Source organism: Brachyhypopomus gauderio, chromosome 10 (assembly GCF_052324685.1).
Source record: "Brachyhypopomus gauderio isolate BG-103 chromosome 10, BGAUD_0.2, whole genome shotgun sequence".
Lineage (NCBI taxonomy): Eukaryota > Metazoa > Chordata > Actinopteri > Gymnotiformes > Hypopomidae > Brachyhypopomus > Brachyhypopomus gauderio.
The window spans coordinates 11,110,320-11,132,621 of record NC_135220.1 but is presented as its reverse complement, the minus strand read 5'-3'; the positions used below and the strand labels follow the sequence as shown (position 1 = coordinate 11,132,621).

The 22,302-nt window shown below is 44.9% G+C and overlaps 2 protein-coding genes across 5 annotated transcripts in view; both read right to left on the bottom strand.

Moving 5' to 3' along the window:
- Positions 1–102: 102 nt before the first annotated feature.
- On the bottom strand, positions 103–4,195 carry npm1a (nucleophosmin 1a). The gene is made up of 11 exons (XM_077019413.1): positions 4,035–4,195; positions 3,037–3,116; positions 2,796–2,915; positions 2,590–2,683; positions 2,319–2,419; positions 2,141–2,196; positions 2,005–2,053; positions 1,827–1,907; positions 1,548–1,682; positions 897–971; positions 103–731 (listed from the first exon to the last, which is right to left on the bottom strand). Exons 1-11 carry the CDS (start codon positions 4,072–4,074, stop codon positions 681–683), a joined length of 882 nt encoding a protein of 293 aa, XP_076875528.1. The 5' UTR covers positions 4,075–4,195; the 3' UTR covers positions 103–680.
- An 8,996-nt stretch (positions 4,196–13,191) lies between these two features.
- kcnip1b (Kv channel interacting protein 1 b) overlaps positions 13,192–22,302 on the bottom strand; it is a 27,082-nt gene continuing 17,971 nt past the window's right edge. For 3 of the 4 annotated variants that reach the window (XM_077019409.1, XM_077019410.1, XM_077019412.1), the window contains 7 exons: positions 16,926–17,050; positions 16,401–16,470; positions 16,217–16,287; positions 15,975–16,082; positions 15,604–15,708; positions 15,462–15,524; positions 13,192–15,141 (listed from right to left, as the gene is read on the bottom strand). In XM_077019409.1, the coding sequence (XP_076875524.1) occupies positions 15,094–15,141; positions 15,462–15,524; positions 15,604–15,708; positions 15,975–16,082; positions 16,217–16,287; positions 16,401–16,470; positions 16,926–17,050 (590 nt within the window). In that variant the 3' untranslated portion in view covers positions 13,192–15,093. The remainder of the gene's footprint in view (positions 15,142–15,461; positions 15,525–15,603; positions 15,709–15,974; positions 16,083–16,216; positions 16,288–16,400; positions 16,471–16,925; positions 17,051–22,302) is intronic. The other variant, XM_077019411.1, reaches the window with a different exon arrangement.

Here is a 22,302-nt window from a genome sequence, read left to right as displayed (position 1 = left end):
CGGTGAACCCTCGCACGGACGGTCAGGGAACTTGTCTGATACTCACAGTTTCTATTTGAAAGCTAAAAACTGCCCATACCATACTGAATAGAACCACAGTGACAGTTTTTCCAAAAATCTTTTATTCTTGTGCAGTAAAATGTCATTTCCTCATGAGCATTCACGCCACCAGCGGCCCAGACGCACAGACGCAGCCTGCATCTCATCTGGTGACCCGTTATGTTACAACCTCTGGTATATTACAGTAAACCAGCGTTGCAGAGTACAGACCAAACCATGTTTACAAAGATGCACGCAGGACCCTGAAATGTTCAGGAAGAACCTGGTTGAACTGCACTGCACTCGGGACGGCCCGGCCCAGCCAACACTTCACTCATGACAGCAGCTCAAACGCAACAGGAATCACACATGGCTTTTGAGGAGAACCGGAAACAGTTTTGAGAATGAAGCAGAAAGTAAAAAAACATGTTCCAAAGCTACATGAACCTCTCTGATCAAACCCCTCACTTCCTGAATCCAGCCGGTCACAGCTAGGCTCAGGTCAAAGGTCAACATAGCCACACCAGAAAGCCAGTCAGGAGCTTTTAAAGGAATGGGTCAGATCATACAGTGGAACTCAAATAGGGATTCAACATAAAGTTAAAAAAAAGAAAAAATGACTAGTATAACTGAGTGTTGATTCAGTTCTTTTCCTTCAGCGTCTCTCTCCACTTCCAGAGTTCATCAACTACCTGTGGAGGTCGAACAAGACAAAACCCAATATAAACATGATTATATTTGTTAATGTACCATCATACACCATTGTGTGGTTTAGTTACCGTCAAAGTATGTTCTTCAGAAAGTATAATCAGGCGGTTAAGAAATGAAAATCATGATGCAATAAACCCAGTGAATACCTTTGCATCGGTCACTTTAAACCCATTTTTCACAAAGTTCTCAAACTTGGGCTGGAGTTTTGGCAGCGACACTCCCTGGGGAGGGTGGAGAAAAACAAACTTGAGGAGACCGTCACCAACGTCCACACAGCTGCAGTAACAGACGGACTGCCACGCAGCGCATCAAAACAGCAACGTCAGGAACAGACGGCACCTGACGCATCGCTGTCTCGTCACCACACACAAAGCAGCCAGGTGATTAAAGTCATTAGCATATGGTCATTAGTAGCGATTAACGGTGTCTCAATATGCAGCCCAGCCTGTGTTTAATGCTACGTCTGTGACTCCTCACACCTCCGTGGCTCCATCAGAGTCCCTGAGCACATCTGTGAGCACACAGGATCACCTGACTACTGCACCAGACCTGCTGGCTGATAATTACACCTGTAATTAGTTAATTGCACAGGCCATAATTTCAAATCTGGTTAGCATACAACTGGTTGCACATAATTTGGAGATGAGGAGGTAGTTTCTACTACAAAAAAGCTTAAAACCATATTTCTAAATTTTCTCCTACAGGACAAATCTGCTTTCTGGGGTTCAGAATGCAGCCATCCTTTTCATTCACATCACAGATGTGCAAAAAAAAGAAAAGAAAATAGCGGGACAAACCTTCTCAACGCTGGCCATCATCTTAGCCTTAATTTCTGGAATAGTCAGAGGGGCTTGTGGAGTTTTGGGCGTCTTGGGGCTTCTGGGGGATTGAGGATTCTTCTCTCCCTTCTTTCCAGAAACTGGTGTCTTGTTCTGTCAAGAGTATTGTTTATTGGCTCAGAGAGCAACTATGATGCAAATTGAGCTACAGGACCAGTAGATTCCTAGATTATAATCCAGGATAAAGGGCACGGCTCTAGTGAGTGTGTGTTTCTAAGAACAGAGAGCGAGGGGCACCTCTTTAGCAGCCGGTGTGCTGGGTTTGGGCCCTTTGCCGTTTTGGGAAGGGGTCTGGGGCTTTGGCTGGGGTTTCTTGGTCTAGGAAATGGAAAACACTTGATTAATTGGCCTTCTGAACTACACCAATGAATATGGATGCAGGTACTAAATCACCTTCAAAAGAAAATGCACTTACCTTTACAGGTGTCTCCTCTTCACTCTCTTCATCCTCCTCATCGTCATCCCTGGAAGAAAGTTAGATTCATTAATCTTTATTCATGACATTACACTGGACTCCTGGTTTACACTTGGTGCTCTAGAACTGCACTCACTCATCATCATCATCCTCATCATCCTCGTCATCATCTTCATCAATCCTCATCTTTTTCTTAGGAGAACAAAACATGTTATTGATTAAGGGCAGAATAACTAGAAAGCTGAAATAGGGCTGCCTCTCCCAGTAAAGCAGAGTTGAGAAATGTGTGCGTGTAGTAAAACAAGATGACTTACTGATGATTTCATGCTTAAGGGAGCTGCCCTCTTCAGACTTGTCTTCATCTCAGCCTCCTCTTCCTCATCATCCTCATCAAATGACTGATCTCCTCCCATCACTGAAAAAAAATGAAGGTGTCGGACTTCAGGAAGGAGGAACACAGAACAGCAACGACATGGATAATCTCCCCCAGTGTCAGTCTGTTTATATTATAAATTTACATTCTGCGCTCCCCAATTAAAACTTTTCTAGAGTCAGTGGAGGAGGTGCATTGTGGGTGGTACTCACTGACGAGGTGTTGTCCACTGATGTGAATTGGACCAGAGCCGGACCGCAAGCGGAAAACGACAGGTGGGCTAATCTCAAACCCACCCAAGCACACCTGGAGGAGCAATGAGTCATATTTTAGACCCGTGCATTACCTGCACTGCGAACACAGTGACACTTGTGTACAAACTAACACACACTAAGAAACGTGAGAGGCTGAGACTCACGCTTGGCAGGGTGGATGGCTTGAGTGTGGCTAGCACAGCTTTAACCTTCTGACCCTCAGAATCTTGTCCCTCAACCTCCACAATGTTCAGCTCATCTTTTGTCGATGGATCCACACATGCCTTTGTAGACAACACTCAATTAACTCACAGCTTGATGCATTCAGGTGAATTGCTCGTGGAACTAAACAACCTGGAAATCTAAACAACAGAGATGTTGCGCTCTTAAGTTGAGATTACATACCATCCTGACTGATAACTGATGATCAAAGTCGTCATCTTCAGGGTTGAAGGTGATTTCCTTTCCTTCTTTCAATTCACAACCTGTGAAATGATTCAGTAATTACAAATGATGAGTACCAGTGGTAAAAAGGTTTAAATGGACGCACGTGCGCAGGCGCAGGAGGCGCTAGTTAGCCTGCTAGCTCATCTGAGCCAGTCCACGTGTTGGAGCCGCGTGCGCGCGCAGGACGGGCAGCACGCAGCAGCGCGGACAAAGCGGTGTTAAAAGTCCACGTTGAATAAATACCTGTTAAAAGTCTTCTTGTTTTGTTATAAAACTAAATAATACTTAATAAACACTAGATAAATGTTACACGACCGACCAAGTCTGGTTAGAAAAAAACTCGCAGCTTTCTCCAGCAAACGGTCGCTAGACACAAGAACATTAAACTTGCAGTACACTGAAAAGAATGAGAATAAAGAGAATAAATAAATAAAAGCCCTTTTCGGACCCTGTAAGGTGGTTCTAGCGGCCATGAGCCCGTAAATGGGCCGAGGTCCGTACAGGAGAACCAGGCCGCGGTCGCCATTTTGGAGCTGCAGTAAAGCGCATTACACGTGTGTGAGGTTAACATCCCCAACACAGCGCTGAATAACCCTGGTGAACACCGCCGCACGCGCGCCCCAACACTGCCCTGCTGCCTCATGTCCGCCGGCCCAGACGCGGATGGAGAAGCCCGAATATCCGCTGACCAACTAACTGGGCCAACTATCTAACCTACACCCCTGGAAGACCCACCCGAGCCTGCTGGCCCAATAGGGACTCATTTAGATAGTTGGAGTGCAAACTGGTTAACTAACGCAATGCACCGGACGAATTAGCTGGATTTATAAGATCATTTAAGGTTTAAATAACACGCAGATGTCTGCAAATGCACAGGGAGCCTATACATATATATGAGCTGAGATGAGACCCGAGATCCTTCATCAGGATCCGAACAAGGTTCGTGTGATACGTACCGTAGAGGAAGGTCTGGGGACCCATCTGTTCTGCGTCCATCTCTAATTCAGAGCTGATCCAAGTGAACACACCGTACCGACCACGCGAGTGGAAACAACGTGCGGCTCCACTTCGCCCCTTGGTTCACGCCCACACATGTGGGCGGTGCTAAAGATCGGCCAATGAGCTGTGGGAGATGGAGGGAAGTGCAGCCGCAGCATTGGTCGCTTTGGCGGATGCTGAGGGGAGGAGTAGCCCGAGAAGCACCCAGAATCTTACAGAACATTACAGTGTTCCTAAAAAGACTCAAAAACTACATCTACCAGGGGGCTATTCCACGAAGCGAGCTTATGAAAGCGGCGCTGCCTCGCTTGAGTTAGCCAAACAGTTCACTTCCGTCTAGTTCCGTTCCACTAACGAAATCCAGACGCAACCTCTTCCCGCTAGTTCAAGCCACGGCTCTGGTTCAAGCCAGGCTTTTGTAATCGGCGATCATGCGCGTGCACACAGTATTTAAACAGCCTCACTAATCGATATTCGAAAAGGCAAGAAAATGTCGAAAGAGCTGAAAGAACGAGCAGCTTTTTTTTTCTTCTGCTGAACATGAGCTACTCATGCGTCTTTATCAGGAATATAAAGACGTTATTATGAAGAAAGGCAACACGTCCTGTATTAATAAAGCCAGAGAAGCTGCCTGGCAGAATATTGCAGACAGATTAAATGCGTGAGCATATAATTGAATCCATTCATTGGCATTTTAAAAGTGTTATAGTAAATTAATAATGTTAATAATTTCCTGATTTAGAAGTAACATGAGCAGGGTTAAGAGAACGTGGCAGCAGGTCAAGGTGAAATATAAAAATATACTCCATAATGGTAAGTACAGTTGATTAGCCCAATGTGCAGAAAAAGGTAAAACACCATATTAAATAACTGTATAAAATATAGGGGTGGGCATAGATTAATCGGTAACGGGGTTGAAGGGACAAACGGAGCTTAGAGGACAGGATGCTGGAAATTCACATGTGAGGTTAAATAATGATGGATGTGTTAGTCATGAGATTAAGCATTGTGACTAATGTTAGTGTGATGATGATCTGAATGACAATGTGTCTCCCATGTGGCTTTGAAATCAAATCAATGAGTGGTGTTCTAAGAGGCCTCATCATGTACTACTAGCTTGTTTGTTTGATCAGTTCTACATGACATAAAATGATGAAAAAAACATCAACATTTAGGAGTGCTGCCTTGGAGGACTTTATTGTCCCCATCAATGTCAAAGAAGGACAACAGATATAAATTGCAGTTGAACTGAGTTTTATTAACCCAAATTAAAAACAATGGCAACTACGACAACATCTAATCTAGAAAACATTCTAAACCGAATAACTTGTGTTGACAAAGTGGAGTGTGTGTGTGTGTGTGTGTGTGTGTGTACACGTGAGGGTGTGTGTGTGTATGCCTGTCTGTCTGTCTTTGTGTGTGTATTTGTGTCCTGTAGTGAAAAGGAAGAATCAGCCTCTGTGTTTGTACTGAGTACGCGGGCCGTGACTTAAAAAGTGCAGCACAGACACTTGTGGATGTTGGGCATGAAGGTAATCCAGCACAGGATGTAGGTGTTGCCATACTGCTGGAGTCTTTGTGTCTACTGGGGGAGATGGTGCAAAAGCACACAGGCTCTGGGTGTCTGCCAACATACAACACACCTGTATGAAGGGAGGCCTGTTGATGTGAAGGCCCAAAGTGGACCGCCTGAACTTGGCAGCTGTATTTACAGCTGTAATGTTCTGAAAAGTCAACATGTATCAAAGCCTCTTCCCTTGACATGTTCTTCTTCAGTTCACAACAGAAGGCATACTGCTGCTTAATGTTAGTGATGCTGTTTAAATCTGTGGAAGAGCTCCATGAGGTCTTCTTCTGTGCTCTCCAGATTGACAGTTGCCTTTTCTCCCTCTTTCTTTTTACCCATCTCCTCCTTTTGGGGTTAACATGGCACTTTGCAGTTATTAGATTTATTTTTGACCATGGTGAATCAGAATGTTTCCTTAAACGTTGGCACCTTTTTTTTATTTTTCCTTCATTTTTCTTTCTTTTTCAACTTTTTCGTTGAGTTCTTCTATTTGCCTCTTGAACTTGTTTCTTTATTTTCTATTCCTCTTCTGTGCCACCAGATGTTGCCTACAAAACAATACAGTAAAGTTAAGGGTTATGTGCCTTGCTCAAAGGCACTTCAGTCATGACCTGTTGGCTCTAGTAATTAAACCGGCAACCTTCCTATCACAAGCCAAGTGCACTAAACACCAGGCCATGGCTGCCCCTAGTATTAGTATTGGTAAAAGAATGTTAATCAAATATAATAATTCTTAAAATAAGTAGGTAACAACAACCAAAATCTTAAAATCACAACCCCATCACAATCTCTCAACCCCGTTACTGTCAAACGTAACGGGGTTGAGTGTGACGGGGTTGTGATTTTTGCACAAAAAGGCAACTGCTCGACATACTGTATACCAGAGAGATAGCACAAGGCATGCATGACATTCAGAATTAGCATATAATAAAAAAATATATAAGTTTTTATATATTATTTTTTATAAGTAATAGTTTTCTGTCTTTGTTTTATGTGACGGTGTTGAGTCACTGAGTTTGGTGACCACAATATCACAAGATAAATGACAAAATTTAAATAAAAAGAAGGAAGCCACTTGCCTGTCTTTGATGTCCTGTTGTCCAGAATACTTGAGTGATGTCACTTCTTGATGTACATGCTCATACGCATCATACCATTGATTTTGTGGGGGAGATTCATTTGTGTTACGGGGTTGAGGGGTTACTCAGGTACAGAAATAAATAATGTGTTTTAAATGAATAATTATCAAGTAATTTTGAAAAAAAAATATTACAAACAATTAAACACAGACAGTTGTTTAGGTTGATAGCAAAATATATCAACTTTTTTATAGTTGTATTTGGTATATTCTAATTATACTTTCATTGAAGGCCATGAGGGACATGACAAAATAGGGGGTGTCAGCAAAAATAAATAAATAAATAAAGTTTTCATAAAAAGATCAAACAAAAAAAATTATACTGTATTAAAGGAGATATTTCAATGTATGTGTAAAGCTGTTAAAATATAGATTTTTGTGACCAGATAGATAAAATACACCTAAAGAGGAGATAGGGACTCAAAATGTGTGTCACGGTGACGGCTCCGGACCCTTCCCTGTGGGTGTGTCGTTACGTTGTCTGCGTGTCGTTAGGTCCATGTTTGTACTTCCGTGGGCGTGGGTCGTCTGTGAGCGTGTTCGTTTGTTACACCTGTGCCTTGTCTCGAGATCACGAGGGTGTGTGTTAGTCTGCTATATAATGTGCGTTCGCGCAATGTCGTGTGCTCGTCTTTGTCTTGGTTTGCACGTCGTGTGTGTGTTGATGTTAAATGTACTAATAAAAGCAAGTAACGTTGGCTACTGCAGACTGGATCCGTGTCTCATCCTTCCGCCCACTCCCAGCGTCACAGAAAGACGAGCCTACAACGAGACACAATGCCAGGCTACAAGGCGAAGCCCAAAAAGGGGAGGAAGCCCAGCAAGCGGCACCACCGCTCTCCTTCCTCCCCCCCGCGCCGCGAAGCCCCGCCAACTTTGGCGCAGCTCGAGCTGGACCCGGTCTGTGCGTCCCTGCTACGACAGGCAAGGGTACACCACAACCCCGAGGCGGCGGAGAAGCTCCGCCAGGAGGCGGTGCGACTTTGGGTGACGTACCACCCCCCTTCGTCCAGGGAGCTTTCACCCCTGCGGGTGAGCTCCTTTGCGCTCGGCGGTGTGGAGAAGATCCCAGAGAACGAGTTTGGAGAGGGGGATTCCGAGGCAGAGGACTCGGACGAGGAGGAGGGCTACCCTCCGTCGGTGGGCGAAGCGTCCACTGTGGACTACTGCGGAGGAGTGGACCCGGCTCCCTCGGTCTGCTCCGCCCCCACGGTGGACTATGGGGAAGGCGAGGAGGAGGGGCTGGACTACCCTCCCTCCGTTGGGTCTGCTTCGGCAGACGACCTTAGTGAGGGCGAAGGGGACTATCCACCTTCCTTATATTCCGCTCCCACCGTCTACTACGGAGAGGACAAGGAAGAGCGCTACCCTCCGTCCGTGTACTCGGGTGTTTCCGAGGGCACGGACAGCGATCCCGGCACTGAGGAGGAGGGCAGTCCGTCCCTATCTGAGCGTTCTGCTGGGACCGTCAAGGGGTGGAACCGCTCAGAGGGAGGCGCTTCCTCTTATCGCTCCGAGGGGAGCGCGATGGACTGCTCCCGGGGTGGCAGCCCGGAGCTGCCCATGAGCTGGAGCCAGGGCAGCGAGGCGGCGACCGAGATGGAGGTGGACGCTCCCGCTGTCTACTCCAGAGAGTGGTCGCGAGGCGAAGCGGGCGTATCGAGTGGCCAGTTGGACGAGGAGTCAGACCAAGGCGCGGCACCAGGCGCGTCAGCCCAGCGCGTGGCACCAGGCGCGTCAGCCCAACGCGCGGCACCAGGCGCGTCAGCCCAACGCGCGGCACCAGGCGCGTCAGCCACACGCGCTGCACCAGGCGCGTCAGCCCAACGCGCTGCACCAGGCGCGTCCGCCAACCATACTGCACCGGGAGGAGGCTTCGCGGCAAATGCGGGAGGGGTCCCGTTCGCTGCAGCGCCTGCAGCTCCCGTGCTCTCTCCTCTCATCGCCCTACTCATGGCGCGTAGCTTGGCGCCTGTTTCATGTCCGTCTGTCCCTGTTTTCGTGTTTGTTCCCGTATGTTTGCCTAATCCCCTTTTCCCGTTCGTGCCCATGTTTGTGCAAGTACCTGTATGTGTATTCGTGACTGTACCGTTTTGTGTATCTAACGTGTTTTCCCCTGTCCTCCCAGGGAGGGTGTACTAGAGCCGTTCGTGGCGGCTCCCGCCGTCGGGGGTGACGGCTCTCGGAGGCTCAGGGTCCCTGAGGCTCCGGACCTGCCCGTTGGTGCTGGTTCGGGGCTTTCCAGCTGCGCGGGACGCTCCGGGAGTAGCGAGCCCCTGGCGGAGGGTTCTGTCACGGTGACGGCTCCGGACCCTTCCCTGTGGGTGTGTCGTTACGTTGTCTGCGTGTCGTTAGGTCCATGTTTGTACTTCCGTGGGCGTGGGTCGTCTGTGAGCGTGTTCGTTTGTTACACCTGTGCCTTGTCTCGAGATCACGAGGGTGTGTGTTAGTCTGCTCTATAATGTGCGTTCGCGCAATGTCGTGTGCTCGTCTTTGTCTTGGTTTGCACGTCGTGTGTGTGTTGATGTTAAATGTACTAATAAAAGCAAGTAACGTTGGCTACTGCAGACTGGATCCATGTCTCATCCTTCCGCCCACTCCCAGCGTTACAATGTGCCATTTCCAAGGAATGACCCACCTACATACTGTACATTAAAAGGGGTTGATAACATGTTTATTCAGCTAAACATGATATTTGAAATGTAAGCCTACATTTAACCTCACGGACATAATTTTCAAAAGTTTGCAGTTTGAACGATTAAAAAGAAATATTTAAATAGCGACGAATCTAGCGCTAGGACCATGCAGAAAACGACCGCTCCGAGCTCCGCTCCGGTAACACTTTACGTTCCTAAAAATGAATTTTCCATGAAGCAAACCTGGCGACTTCGTGGCTGCATCCATGTAAACACACGTACGATTTGTAATTCACAGGTTTGAAAACTCGTTCTCGCCCCTACTGTGCAATTTGGTTAGGAATACAGCCGAGCTCAAATATCAAGTTGAAAGTCATCATAGTTTGCTTACCCATTTTGAACCAGTTCCCAACCCAACTTTAAGAATAGATTAACGGCGATTATTTTTATATCGCCCGATAAGAGTATCAAATTAACGAACGCGGCCCACCGCTAATAAAATATATTAGCAAGCAGAAAGAAAACTGCTACTGCTGCTACTGGTAGTGGGCCTCCTGTAGCAGCCCTCTCTCCTGCAGAAGACCTTGCTTTAGAGCAAAACAGCGGACGCCCCATCATTGTGGGAATTGTGGGAGCTCACGTCCAGAGCTCACACCTCTACAAGAGAACAAGTGAGTAGTAGTTAGCTAAGCCTCAACTCTAGCCTGGTACGGAGCAGGTTAGTTCAAACGTATATGTTGCTGTAGTAACTGAGCGAGACTCAAGTCTAGCCTCTTTCGTGGAACCGAATTTGAGCAAAATGAGCCAGGCTTGTCTTAAAAAGCCCGGCTTACTGAGTTAGCTCGCTTCGTGGAATACCCCCCTGATCTATGGTGCGCACTACGTCATTTTCATTTACAGTATAACACCAAGAATGATCAAACTAATTCCAGGAAAACAAACAACAACAAAAACGTTTGCAACAACAAAACATTTTCTCGACCAGCTGTGTAACTAATTTCACACCTTTAAGTTTTTTAGAGGATCCAAATTACTACAGAGTGGAATCAAGAAGTGATTTTATTGATGCTTAAACTAAATTTACAGGCGTGAGAAAAAATGTACACTGTATGTTTTTATGGGACACAACGAAAACACAACTGATTTCAATATGTAGTCTTTTAAAAAAAAAAAAAAAGGAATTCGGGAGTTGCTTCAGATGAAGAATAAATAAGTAGAGAGGGAGTTTGTGGGAGTTTACCGAGCCATGAAAATGATGACCAAACGTCTCCATCTAGATCCAATCAGTCCAAAGGATATTGTTCCACATTACGCAGTCATGAACATGCAGTGTGCTTTCAGAGGCTTGAAGGATATGTAGTGTCCTAGCTCCTGCTGGGTTCATATTATTATCTGTATTAAACACTCTGACTGTGGACTGAACTTGCAGGAATGCCCACTAGAAATATTACAGTTTTTCTCAGTCGATTTGGTTCATTTCTAACATCATGGTTTACATTGGCATCACAACTAGTGCATTTCTCAAAACAGTTAGTGCAAACAGCAGAACTCAATGAAATACCTGCAAAAGCAGATACTTCACTCAAAATTCTTTGTTTTTGCCCCAAAATCAAATATTTAGGTCACTCAATTTGTCAGTGCCATCAGAGTATCTAGTCTGTGTGCCATTGCCTATGAACAAGGCAGTCAAAATACTTAGTCATGTTGTCAGTGCAACTATAAGTCACAGTCAGTGTAGACTGTATATTCTGAGGGAAACTAGCTAAGCTTTTCATTTCAAGAACGCTGCACATACTGTGGTATATCAAATACATGTTACACACATACAAACTTACATGGAACAAAGTTACACATCACTGTATGTGGGAGACTGATAGCAAGAAATTGGACTGGAATCAAATTTGTACAGCAATATTGTTTGACGGTATTGTTCACACTGCAATTTGCTGACAAAAATAAATCTGAGTGAAATTCAGAAAAGACTGACTGGAAAAACTGCAAAATTAGAAACTTATTCTACACATTCAAAACAACCTGAGCACATACAGCCTCCTCTTGCTGTGTGAAAATGGAACCTCTGCTACCACTATGAGCTAGTCTTGATATCCTATATGGTATACGAATGCAAAAATGCAAAAGAAATTGAATACAGTAACGTCAGAATGTATGTCAATGTGCAGCATTACAGCAGAGAGCACATTTCTGAAGTACACTCGTTTTCTCTATGAAATGTTTGAACGATTGAAGACACAGTTGTTCTTCCAATATTCGGCTGCAACCAGCTTCAGCCTTAGTGAGACCATGACTTACATGTAAAACATGGTCCACAATTGTTGCCCTTACTGTATTTCACTGTTTTGTCCCCTCAGCCTTACACCACAGTCTTACCCTTCTACACCATATTGTCTTACTCCTCTACACCACACAGTCTTACCCCTCTATACCACAGTCTTACTTCTCCTATTGGCTGTTCACCCTATACTTGGCCTTGTCTTTCCATTATGAGACTTTGTGATACTGCAGTGTTTAGCATCTATAAATGTTTGCCAATTACAGTAAAGGTTCATGAGACGCACCTCTGACCTATGGTTGAGACCATTGGGTGATCTAAGCCTTCACCAATTCCCTTTCTTACTGTAACTGAATGTTCACTTGCAAACAATTTAATCAAATTAGGATAAATTACCAAAATGTAACAAAAAAAAAACTAAATAAATAAATGTAAAATTATGCCGTAGAGATTATGACAACATGTTCAGCACTTTTGCATATAATGACCTAGGCAATGACCTAAAGACTAAATGTTTGGGAGAGAAAGACAATTCAACAGACAATCCGTACAACACATTTTGATAAACATGACATAAGCAACACATAACACATAACAGACAACTGCCCATGTCCATTTGCAATATGTACAAAAGCATTTGCAAAATGTTAAACACAACGAGAAATGCAATTATGATGTGCACAAGTGACAAGGAGATGTGGAGACTGAATGAACAGTTTTGAGAATTTCAATTCTGATCTGAGAAATGAACCGAATTGACTGAGAAAAACTGTAATATAAATGTTTACCAATTACAGTAAAGGTTCATGAAAGGTTCACCTCTGACCTATGGTTGAAACCATTGGTTGATCTAAACCTTCACAAACTCCCTTTCTTACTGTAACTGAATGTTCAAATTAGTATAAATTACCAAAATGTAACAAAAAAATAAACTACATGAATAATTGTAAAATGATGCCTTAGAGATTATGACAACACGTTCAGCACTTTTGCATATAATGACCTATAGGCGATGACCTAAAGACTAAATGTTTTGGAGGGAAAGGCAAGTCAACAGACAATACGTACAACACATTTTGATAAACATGATATAAGCAACTGATAATGTAAAAAACAACACAATTGTCCATGTCCATTTGCAAAATGTACAAAAGCACTTGCAAAATGTTAAACACAATGAGAAATGCAATTATGATGTGCACAAGTGACAAGGAGATGTGGAGATTGAATGAACAGTTTCGAGAATTTCAATTCTGATCTGAGAAATGAACCAAATCAACTGAGAAAACTGTAACTGTCTCACTCTGTATATCAACACGCCACTGTAGTGTGGTGAACTATAATGCCCTCATGACCCTTCATGGGGGACATGAAGCAAAAGTTTCTTCTCTGAGTTCATGGTAGATGTTCTTTCTTTTGAGCATAGCACACATCTGAGTGCGCCATGACACCAGAATATTCGTTTTATAGAGGTAGTCACACTTCTTGGTAAAATACTGTTAGAACATGAACTCACAAACCATCATTTTAAAGGTCGTCACAAAGTTTTATTCTAATCATAGTTTCATTATAATAGCGTTATACAACATTAGGTTTTATTTATTTAATAAACTTGCTTCTACCCGTCTAGCAAACCACAGATTCTTGATGTGGTACCACACTCAAACCTTAACATAACATTTTTCTATAAGTTTCTTAGATGAGAATATAAACATAAGATATTTTCAATTACAAATATATTCTAGGCAGAGTAATAAAATGTACAAGAAATACAGAGTCAGACAACTGGATAACCGGATTATCTCATGGTGAGCAGTTATTGTACAGTCATTTTTTACATTCCACTGGCTGATTTTTATATACATGCATACACACATGCATACACCCCCACACAAATGTGCATGCACATACACACACACACTCACCCACACACACACCCCACACATGTATGTGCACACACACACACACACGCACACACACATTCACCCACACACATGTGCGTGCACAAACACACCTGTTCACATGCACACACACACACACACACACACACGCACGCACACACACACCCATTCACCCACACACCCCCCACACATGTCCGTGCACAAACACACCTGTTCACACACGCACACACATGCACACACACACGCACGCACACACACACACACACACGTGCAAACAAGCACGCACACACTGTGCACACACACACACAAACAAGCTTGTACATGCAAAATTATACTGAATTTTTGACAGAAGATAGAAGACAAAGAGGCTTAACAGTACGCAATACTGTAAATACAACAGATAACACAATACAAAACATTAAGAAGCAAAGGTGAATCCTGAAGATTCTAGCTGTAATAAATCAATCATTAAACCATCCAATGAAATGATGTATTATGCTTGTATATTACATAGACTAACTTTCAAGAACATTAATGGAGCATATTCGCTGAACATGCAAACTCCAGGCAATACAATAGATTTAAAACAAAGTCAATTGAACTAGATGTAGTTCAATGAATTCACCAGTAGAGGGAGTCCTTAAGTTGTAGCTCCAGTGTCATTCATAAGCCTGAATGTGGCCTGCAGGCTGATTGTTCTCAAAGTTTCAGAAAGTGAGACAGACTTGAGGTTAGGAGACCTTGTGAAAATGGTCCTACCATTCAGAAAGAGCTTCATACTTCTAAAAAACTGAAGTTTTATAAATGGTGACTTCTATCATTAGCAAATGGCTAAACTTTGAAGTGGCAAACACAAGTAGCAGTTTATACACTCACAAATCTCTTTGTGATCACATGTTCTGTTCTCCTTCAGGGATGGAGAGAGTGACCTGTGTGCCTTTTTATTCCTGAACACACTCTCTGCATCCACATGAGATGGTCCGTCTACCGTGAGGGAAGTTCATAGTCCGTAAGTCCAGGTGCTTCATCTTCATGGGTCCAGCGTGATACAGAATCTGGCAAAATTAGTTCCTGTTGCTCCAAAAGCTTAGCATCTAAAAGACACCAGTTCACAGAATGAGAGAGAGAGAGAGAAATAGAGAGAGAGAGAGAGAGAGAGAGAGAGAGAGAGAGAGAGAGAGAGAGAGAGAGAGAGAGAGAGAGAGAGAGAGCACAGGCCAGAGTGCCAGACACTTAGATTCTATCAGACATAAACTTGTCCATTAGATGTAAAGAAAATGTGGATATACTCAAACATTTGCTCAGGAATATCTGATCCCACTTTTTGATCGTTTCCTCTGTCTGTCTCACATGAACAAACACACTGTCTCTTCCTGTCTCTCTTCTGTTTCCTGTCTCTCTTCTTTCTCTTGTCTCTCTTCTGTCTCTTGTCTCTCTTCTGTCTCACACACAGTCAGGCTCTTTTGCCGTCTCAACAACATTTTTCACATCACATTTTCAAAGAGCTGCATGGATCTCATCATGGTTTCGTCCTAAAGGAAAATAGAAAATAAATATGTCAGACTACTACAACAACTGCAGTTCATCACAGCTACCACTTGGTGTCAGTGTTTGATAACACATAGACAGATGAGTTTTCCACGCGGAAGCTGATTTCTATTGCAGAGGTAACTCAGAACAGGCCATCAAGGCACTGCGGTGTAATGACGTGTCACATGACTGTGGTGCACCTTTCTTGTTTAGGTATCAATGTCTTCATGAGAGACAATGGCCACAGTGTTTTGTACAAAAGCCAAATGCAGTTGTTAGTGTGTGACACCTTGAGGATGTCAGTGTGAAGAAGACTACATACTTCTTGGCACGCCAGGACAAACTCTTCCAGGGTCACGACCCCGTCTTTGTTTTTGTCCATTTTCTGTGACGTCAGAGACGGAGGGTTATTGACATTTTCACATCACACCAAAACATCATGCACCTCCCTCAGTGGCCCTGACCTGGAAGAAGGCGTCGACATGCTGCTTGGGAACGTCTCCTTTCAGGGCAGGATACGTGTACTTCCCCATCATGTCGTAGATGGCCCGCACGATCTCCGTCATCTCCTGCCATTCAAAGGTATGGCTATTTAAATACATTTAAATATGCAGCAACTTCATCACATGCATATTCATGAGCCAAGAAATTTTTAGTGGCCAAATTTTGCTTCTGCAGGTTTTGTCCTGGGCCTGTGAGACTAACAAGTAATGATACTTATACCCACCAATCAGCATCATGCATGCACGGAAGCATAGAAGAGTATGTCCCACTTTAGGGATGGCTATTATTGGCTATTATTATGAACTGGTTAACTCATGCATGTGTAACTCACCTCTTTGCTGATGAGTCCGTCCCTGTTGATGTCGTACAGGTGAAATGTCCATTCTAGTTTCTCCTGGACGGATCCTCTCAGGAGGGTGGACAGCCCAGTCACAAACTCCTAACACACACACACAAGAAGCAAAGCGCTAATCCCACAAAAGTCAACCTGTATTTATATTGGCTTGTGGCCTGCGGTGGTGAACATAAGCTGCTGTCAGACGTGTGTATGGGTAAGCAGACATGTCTCCCTACCTCGAACTTTATAGAGCCGTTATTAGTGGTGTCGAAAGCGTTAAACAGATAGTGAGCGTATGTGCTGGCATCTGAAACACAGACAAGGCAGGGACACAGGAGTCGTGAGCAGCTCTGCGGGAGACACGCAGGAGAAACGTTTTGCAGAGATTTTTTTTTTGACTAGATGAGAAAGAGAGCGTACCGCCGTGGGGGAAGAACTGTGCGTAGATGTGTTTGAACGTCTCCTCATTCACCACTCCGCTGGGACACTCCTGTGGAGATCAGTGCCATCATTAGTGGTGGAAATCAAAAGAGGAGAAGGAGCGAGAGAATAGTCTCAGTTTTGTTGTACTTGTGTTGGCAAACATTCGTATTTGCGTGGGCATTTGGCAGGCACACGTGTGTGTGTGTGTGTGTGTGTGTTTGCGCACAAGCAACACAGCGTGTAATTGCTGGTGTTATGACATATGGTAGGCTGAGTGGTTCTTGCTGCAGGCCATTACAGAAAGACTAGCAACCTACATGATAAAGATCACTGACAAAAATCAGTGTTCATACAAGATGGGAAGTGACACAAACATAGCAGAGGCAGCACATATGGATGAGCTGTCCAGCAGGGGCGGGGCTATATATCAGGGGAGGAGCTACATAAAGCAGGGGTGGAGAACTGCAGGGAGGAGGAGGAGGGAGAAGGCAGTGAGCGGTGTAGATGGAGGGCGGGGCGTACGTTTTTGAAGCCGCGATAGAGGACCTGGAGCTCCTGCTTGGTGAAATTGGTCTGAGCCTCGAGCTGTTCGAGTCCCTCAGGACGATGGCACACCATAGTCATCTCCAGCTCATCATCTATCTTATCTACAGAGAGAGAGAGATGGAAACAGATAGAGCGAGACAGAAAGAGAAGGCACAGAGGCATATAGGAAGGAGAGAGAGAGAGAGAGAAAGAGAAGGAGAGAGATAGTGGTTTAGTGGGAAAAGTTGAATTATTTTTTATTAGGTTTCACCTCATAACCATGAAAAGAACCGACCAATAGCCCTTCAGTTCAGCTTTACAGCTATGAATTAATAGCAAGACAGGGTGGGCAGTGTGGGTGGTGCCCAGGTAATGTGGGTGGTGCCCAGGCAGTGTGGGTGGTGCCCAGGCAGTGTGGGTAATGCCCAGGTGTTTGATTATGTGTTCGATTTTCCATCCTACCGTACTGATAAATGTGTAAGTCACTACTTTGGGTTAGAGGTGTGCCAGATGTTGTAAGTACAACAACACTGTAATGCACATGTGTCAAAGTCAAGGCCCGCGATTTGGCCCGCGAATTGATTATCTATGGCCCCCTGGATGATATTAAATTACTATTAGAACCGGCCCGCAGGCCACAGCCGCCCGCTGGTGTTTTGCACGCACAAACACTACATTCCCCACAATGCAACGGTAGCCCGCGAAGTCACTGCAGCGAGCACAAGCGGCGAGGGTCCGCGCGGTGAAAATGACATAATCGCAGTGGCGCCGCCCGTGTGCGAGGACCACGCGCTGTCGATTCGCGAGGTCGTGCATCTCTCGAATTTTGTAACTTTGCGTGCGCCGCGCCTCAGCGCAATGAACAAAGTCATGTTTGCTGGGCTCATACACCTTTACAAGGTGGAATTAAAACACGTCACTTTCAAGGTCCATTTCAATATTTCCCAGCACGATAAACTTAATTATGTTAAATATTTATACATATATTCGAAATGATTCGAAATAATTGGCTTTTTATTCACATTACTTTTCAAAATGTCCAATCTTAACTTCTTCACGTTCTCTCATGTTTCGTCCTGGAATTACAAGAGGCTCGTATTTGTTAACGTAATACAAGAGAACTGTTCAGTCAGACAGATATTTGTTGTGAAACCAAGTAGTTACAATTTCAAGCATTTTCAAGTACTTTAGCCTAAATTCCAGCACTTTTCAAACCTTTATTAATTTACAGGACATGTTTTCTTTGAAGGAAGTTTGTTTTTATCTGTTTGCTTGTTGAAAAATGTTTACACTTGAAATTACTGACAGACCCATACGAAAATATTGCTTTATTCATTTAAGCATTAAATAATATACACTGTGTTAGGTCTTGGTTCAATAGTCTATGTGCAATAATTTCAATATGTTTTAATAAACATTGAACCAGTCCGGCCCTCGGCTTGTAGCAAATTTGGTTTTTTGGCCCTCGGTGTATTTGACTTTGACATCCCTGCTGTAATGGGCAGGGAGGCGTGGATGAGAGCCAATAAGAGAAGAGAGCTGAGCGATGGGGAGGGGCTAGCATTGGGGAGGGGCTAGGGCCACCGCAACACTCAGGACATTAACTGTAGGATCTCTGCCTGCTTTAAAGGCCACTCATCTCAGCCACTGACACTGCAATAAGGAAACTTCTAGAACACAACTGATTTAATGCAGGTCTTCACAGACCCTCATTATCTTTGGTTAACTCCCCCTTCACACACATAATGGTCATAATGCTCTTGCCCTTTGCCCCTGGCCCCCTGTGGAGGGGCTCGGGTTGAAACAATGCCCCTGTTGGCAGGGGGGAGTGGTGCTAGTGATATGAATGCCAGCCTGGTCATGACTAATGCTGATACACTTGGTGTTTGTTAGCTATATGCTAGTCCGCTAACAACAAACAGTAAGTTAAGCAACATATTTCGCAACATATTCACTATTGTATATATCTTTAAAATTATTCTCCATCCATACAATCACACATAACACAACACTGGTTAGTGATAAAAACGTAGTGCTAAGAAATTTAGCAAATCTCTGCAGCTTCTCACTGGACTTAATCACATATAGTGGTCGTTAGAATTTACAGAAATTTAAAATGCACAGGATACAGGATCTTCACTGTATGCAGCACAAGTGTCCATCAAGCCAAGCCAATAGTGGGAGGAGCTTCACAAAGCAAGGAGAGTAAACTCTCAGTAAACTGACACGTACAGTGTCGACAGTCTGCAGGACTATAAGGACTGAAAGTGGCAGATTCTGTGACAAGAGCATGTTGAATGACAAATCTTTCAATCAAATATGATTATTTCTAAGATTATCACTGTTTTGACTCTCATTAACAACCATTTGAAAATGTTTTGATGGATAAAAGTAGGAGGCATCTTGAACATTGTCACATTATCTGGGTTATCAAATATCTGACTCGAAATATATGTAACTCAGCATGTCAAACTATATGTTTGTTCCTAGTTCCTAGTTCCTGATTATAATCAAATGGAACCAATTGTGTTAATAGTCAAGGCTTGCAAAAAGACCTTTCACATTCGTTCTTAAGAAATCATCAAATGCATCTTCATAGTGACCCGTGAGAACAAATGTAGAGGACGTGGTCACTGTAGCATTAAAGGTGCAGTGTGATATGTAGTGTGGACGTGTTCACTGGAGTGGAATTTTCCCCCAGAATTCCACTGGGGCCAGCAGAGCATCATCCATTTTTTGCAGTGACATCTTGGTTCAATCTGCTTGTTATTTCTTTACGTTTGCCTTCGTCTGTAATCCCCCTTTCCCACATATCATCATTCTCGGCATTCATCTCCATGGAGACGGCTCAGCCACCCACAAGATGTCAGTGCGGATGGGGAGGGTGGTGTTGGTGGTGGTGGGGGGGGTGGGGGGGGTGGGAGTTAACAGTGCACTACCACATCAGCAGCTGGGAGTCAAACAAACATGAGTCAGACACAGGAAACAGCTTTGCAGACACCTGCTGCAACCCCACATCAATATGTCTCATGATTCTCTCTGATCTATGATTATCACTCCTGTCTCATAATTCCAGTGTGATTTCTGTAGGATGGATATTCCCAGGAGATTCCTGCATCAGCGTTGGTAGTAACACAGTTCCTCTAGTCACCAAACTGCGTACACATACAAATGAAGCGCAGCCAGGAGTATGTGCTTCAAACGCCTCTTTTGGGGACCTTTTCATTAGGTTTATGCGCTTTAGCTGAGCACTCTTGCTTCACAAAACTGCTCCCCATGGCAGAAAAAGGGCTAAAGAATTAAAAGGGCAGAGCTGCACTCTGTTAGTTAAGGTTAAGGCAGTTAGATATGCCCTTACCTCTCATTACCACATCCGCGGATCTGAGAGACAGAGATAATGAGAACGGGGCGTAAGGGGGTGGGGCAGTGAGGAACACTCCGGGAAAAAAAGTGCTGAATGTGACACGTGAAGCCCATGGAGGAGAATCTCCTCTGTAAGGGTGCGGAGATCAGGAGAAGGAGGGGAGGAGAAGACAGGAAGACACAGGATGTTTTCCTGTGGGTTTGGGTGGAGTTTAGGTATCTTGCCATTTATAGAACAACAGGAGAGAGGGAGAGAGGAGAGAGGGAGAGAGAAGAGATCACTGCTTGACCTGCTCACAGACGTTAAATGGCTGCTGCAGGACTTTACTGTGTCTTTAAAGACTGTATCATAAAAGATTTGATGTTGTTAAGTGTGTCATAAAGGAGCCGTTTGAAGTGCTATCAGCTGTACATTCACACGCATGTAGAAGGATACGTGAGGTTTATCATCTCTCACTGCTGTACAGGACTCCAGCACACACACACACACACACACACAAACACATGCACACACGCATGCGCACGCACACACACACACACACACACACACACACACACACACACATGCACACACATTCACACACGCATGCGCACGCACACACACACATACACACACACACACACACACACATGCACACACGCATGCGCACGCACACACACATACGCACACACACACACACACACACACACACACACACACACACACACACACACACACAGACACACACTAAAGAATATAAATGAACCCCCACACAGACCAGAGTATGTGGAACGTAACACCACACTGCCACACAGCCTGAACACCACACTCCCACAGACCCTGAACACCACCCTCCCACAGACCCTGAACACCACCCTCCCACAGAACGTGAACACCACCCTCCCACAGAGCCTGAACACCACCCTCCCACAGAGCCTGAACACCACCCTCCCACAGAACGTGAACACCACCCTCCCACAGACCCTGAACCCCACCCTCCCACAGAGCCTGAACCCCACCCTCCCACAGAGCCTGAACCCCACCCTCCTACAGAGCCTGAACACCACCCTCCCACAGAGCCTGAACACCACCCTCCCACAGAGCCTGAACACCACCCTCCCACAGAGCCTGAACACCACCCTCCCACAGAGCCTGAACATCACCCGCCCACAGAGCCTGAACACCACCTTCCCACAGAGCCTGAACACCACCCTCCCACAGAGCCTGAACCCCACCCTCCCACAGAGCCTGAACCCCACCCTCCCACAGAGCCTAAACACCACCCTCCCACAGAGCCTGAACACCACCCTCCCACAGAGCCTGAACACCACCCGCCCACAGAGCCTGAACACCACCCGCCCACAGAGCCTGAACACCACCCTCCCACAGACCCTGAACACCACCCTCCCACAGAGCCTGAACACCACCCGCCCACAGAGCCTGAACACCACCCTCCCACAGAGCCTGAACACCACCTGCCCACAGAGCCTGAACACCACCCTCCCACAGACCCTGAACACCACCCTCCTACAGAGCCTGAACACCACCCTCCCACAGAGCGTGACGGGCTGACGTGAGTGGTGTGTCTTCATCCAGCCTGACTCAGGTGTTCCCACTCTGAGCATCTTATTTTAACCAAGTCAAAGAACCAGGAAATTATATCACAAGTCATAAGTCTGTGTGTCATATCTCCCCTAAACATTGTGAATAAGATAAACATGTCCAGATGTTGGCACACAGAAGGTTGTGCAGAACAAACATTATAGGCAGAATTCTGCCTGATTACATCACTACCATTTCAGCTAGTTGTATCACGGAGGTTACAGGGCCTGTTTTGAAGCCCCAGATGTTTTGTTTGTATTTTTGTTTGTTGGTTATTGGATTGCAACTACACACCTGTTACACCTGGTGTTACACCTTTTCTAGACTTTAGACCTCTTCCTTATCTCCAACATTTCTAAATGTTTGTGGAGGTGTATGTCAGTTATCATGAAGCATTTATAACACCAACTTTATAAGACTTAAGTGCTT

Bases quoted from the DNA above. Each gene is read 5' to 3' on its own strand.
- npm1a (XM_077019413.1), bottom strand. From the start codon at position 4,074: ATGGACGCAGAACAGATGGGTCCCCAGACCTTCCTCTACG. The intron at 2,916-3,036 runs GTATGTAATCTC...TTGTCTACAAAG, and splicing joins ATCAGTTATCAGTCAGGATG to GCATGTGTGGATCCATCGAC. The intron at 2,684-2,795 runs GTGAGTCTCAGC...TTGCTCCTCCAG, and splicing joins AGCCATCCACCCTGCCAAGC to GTGTGCTTGGGTGGGTTTGA.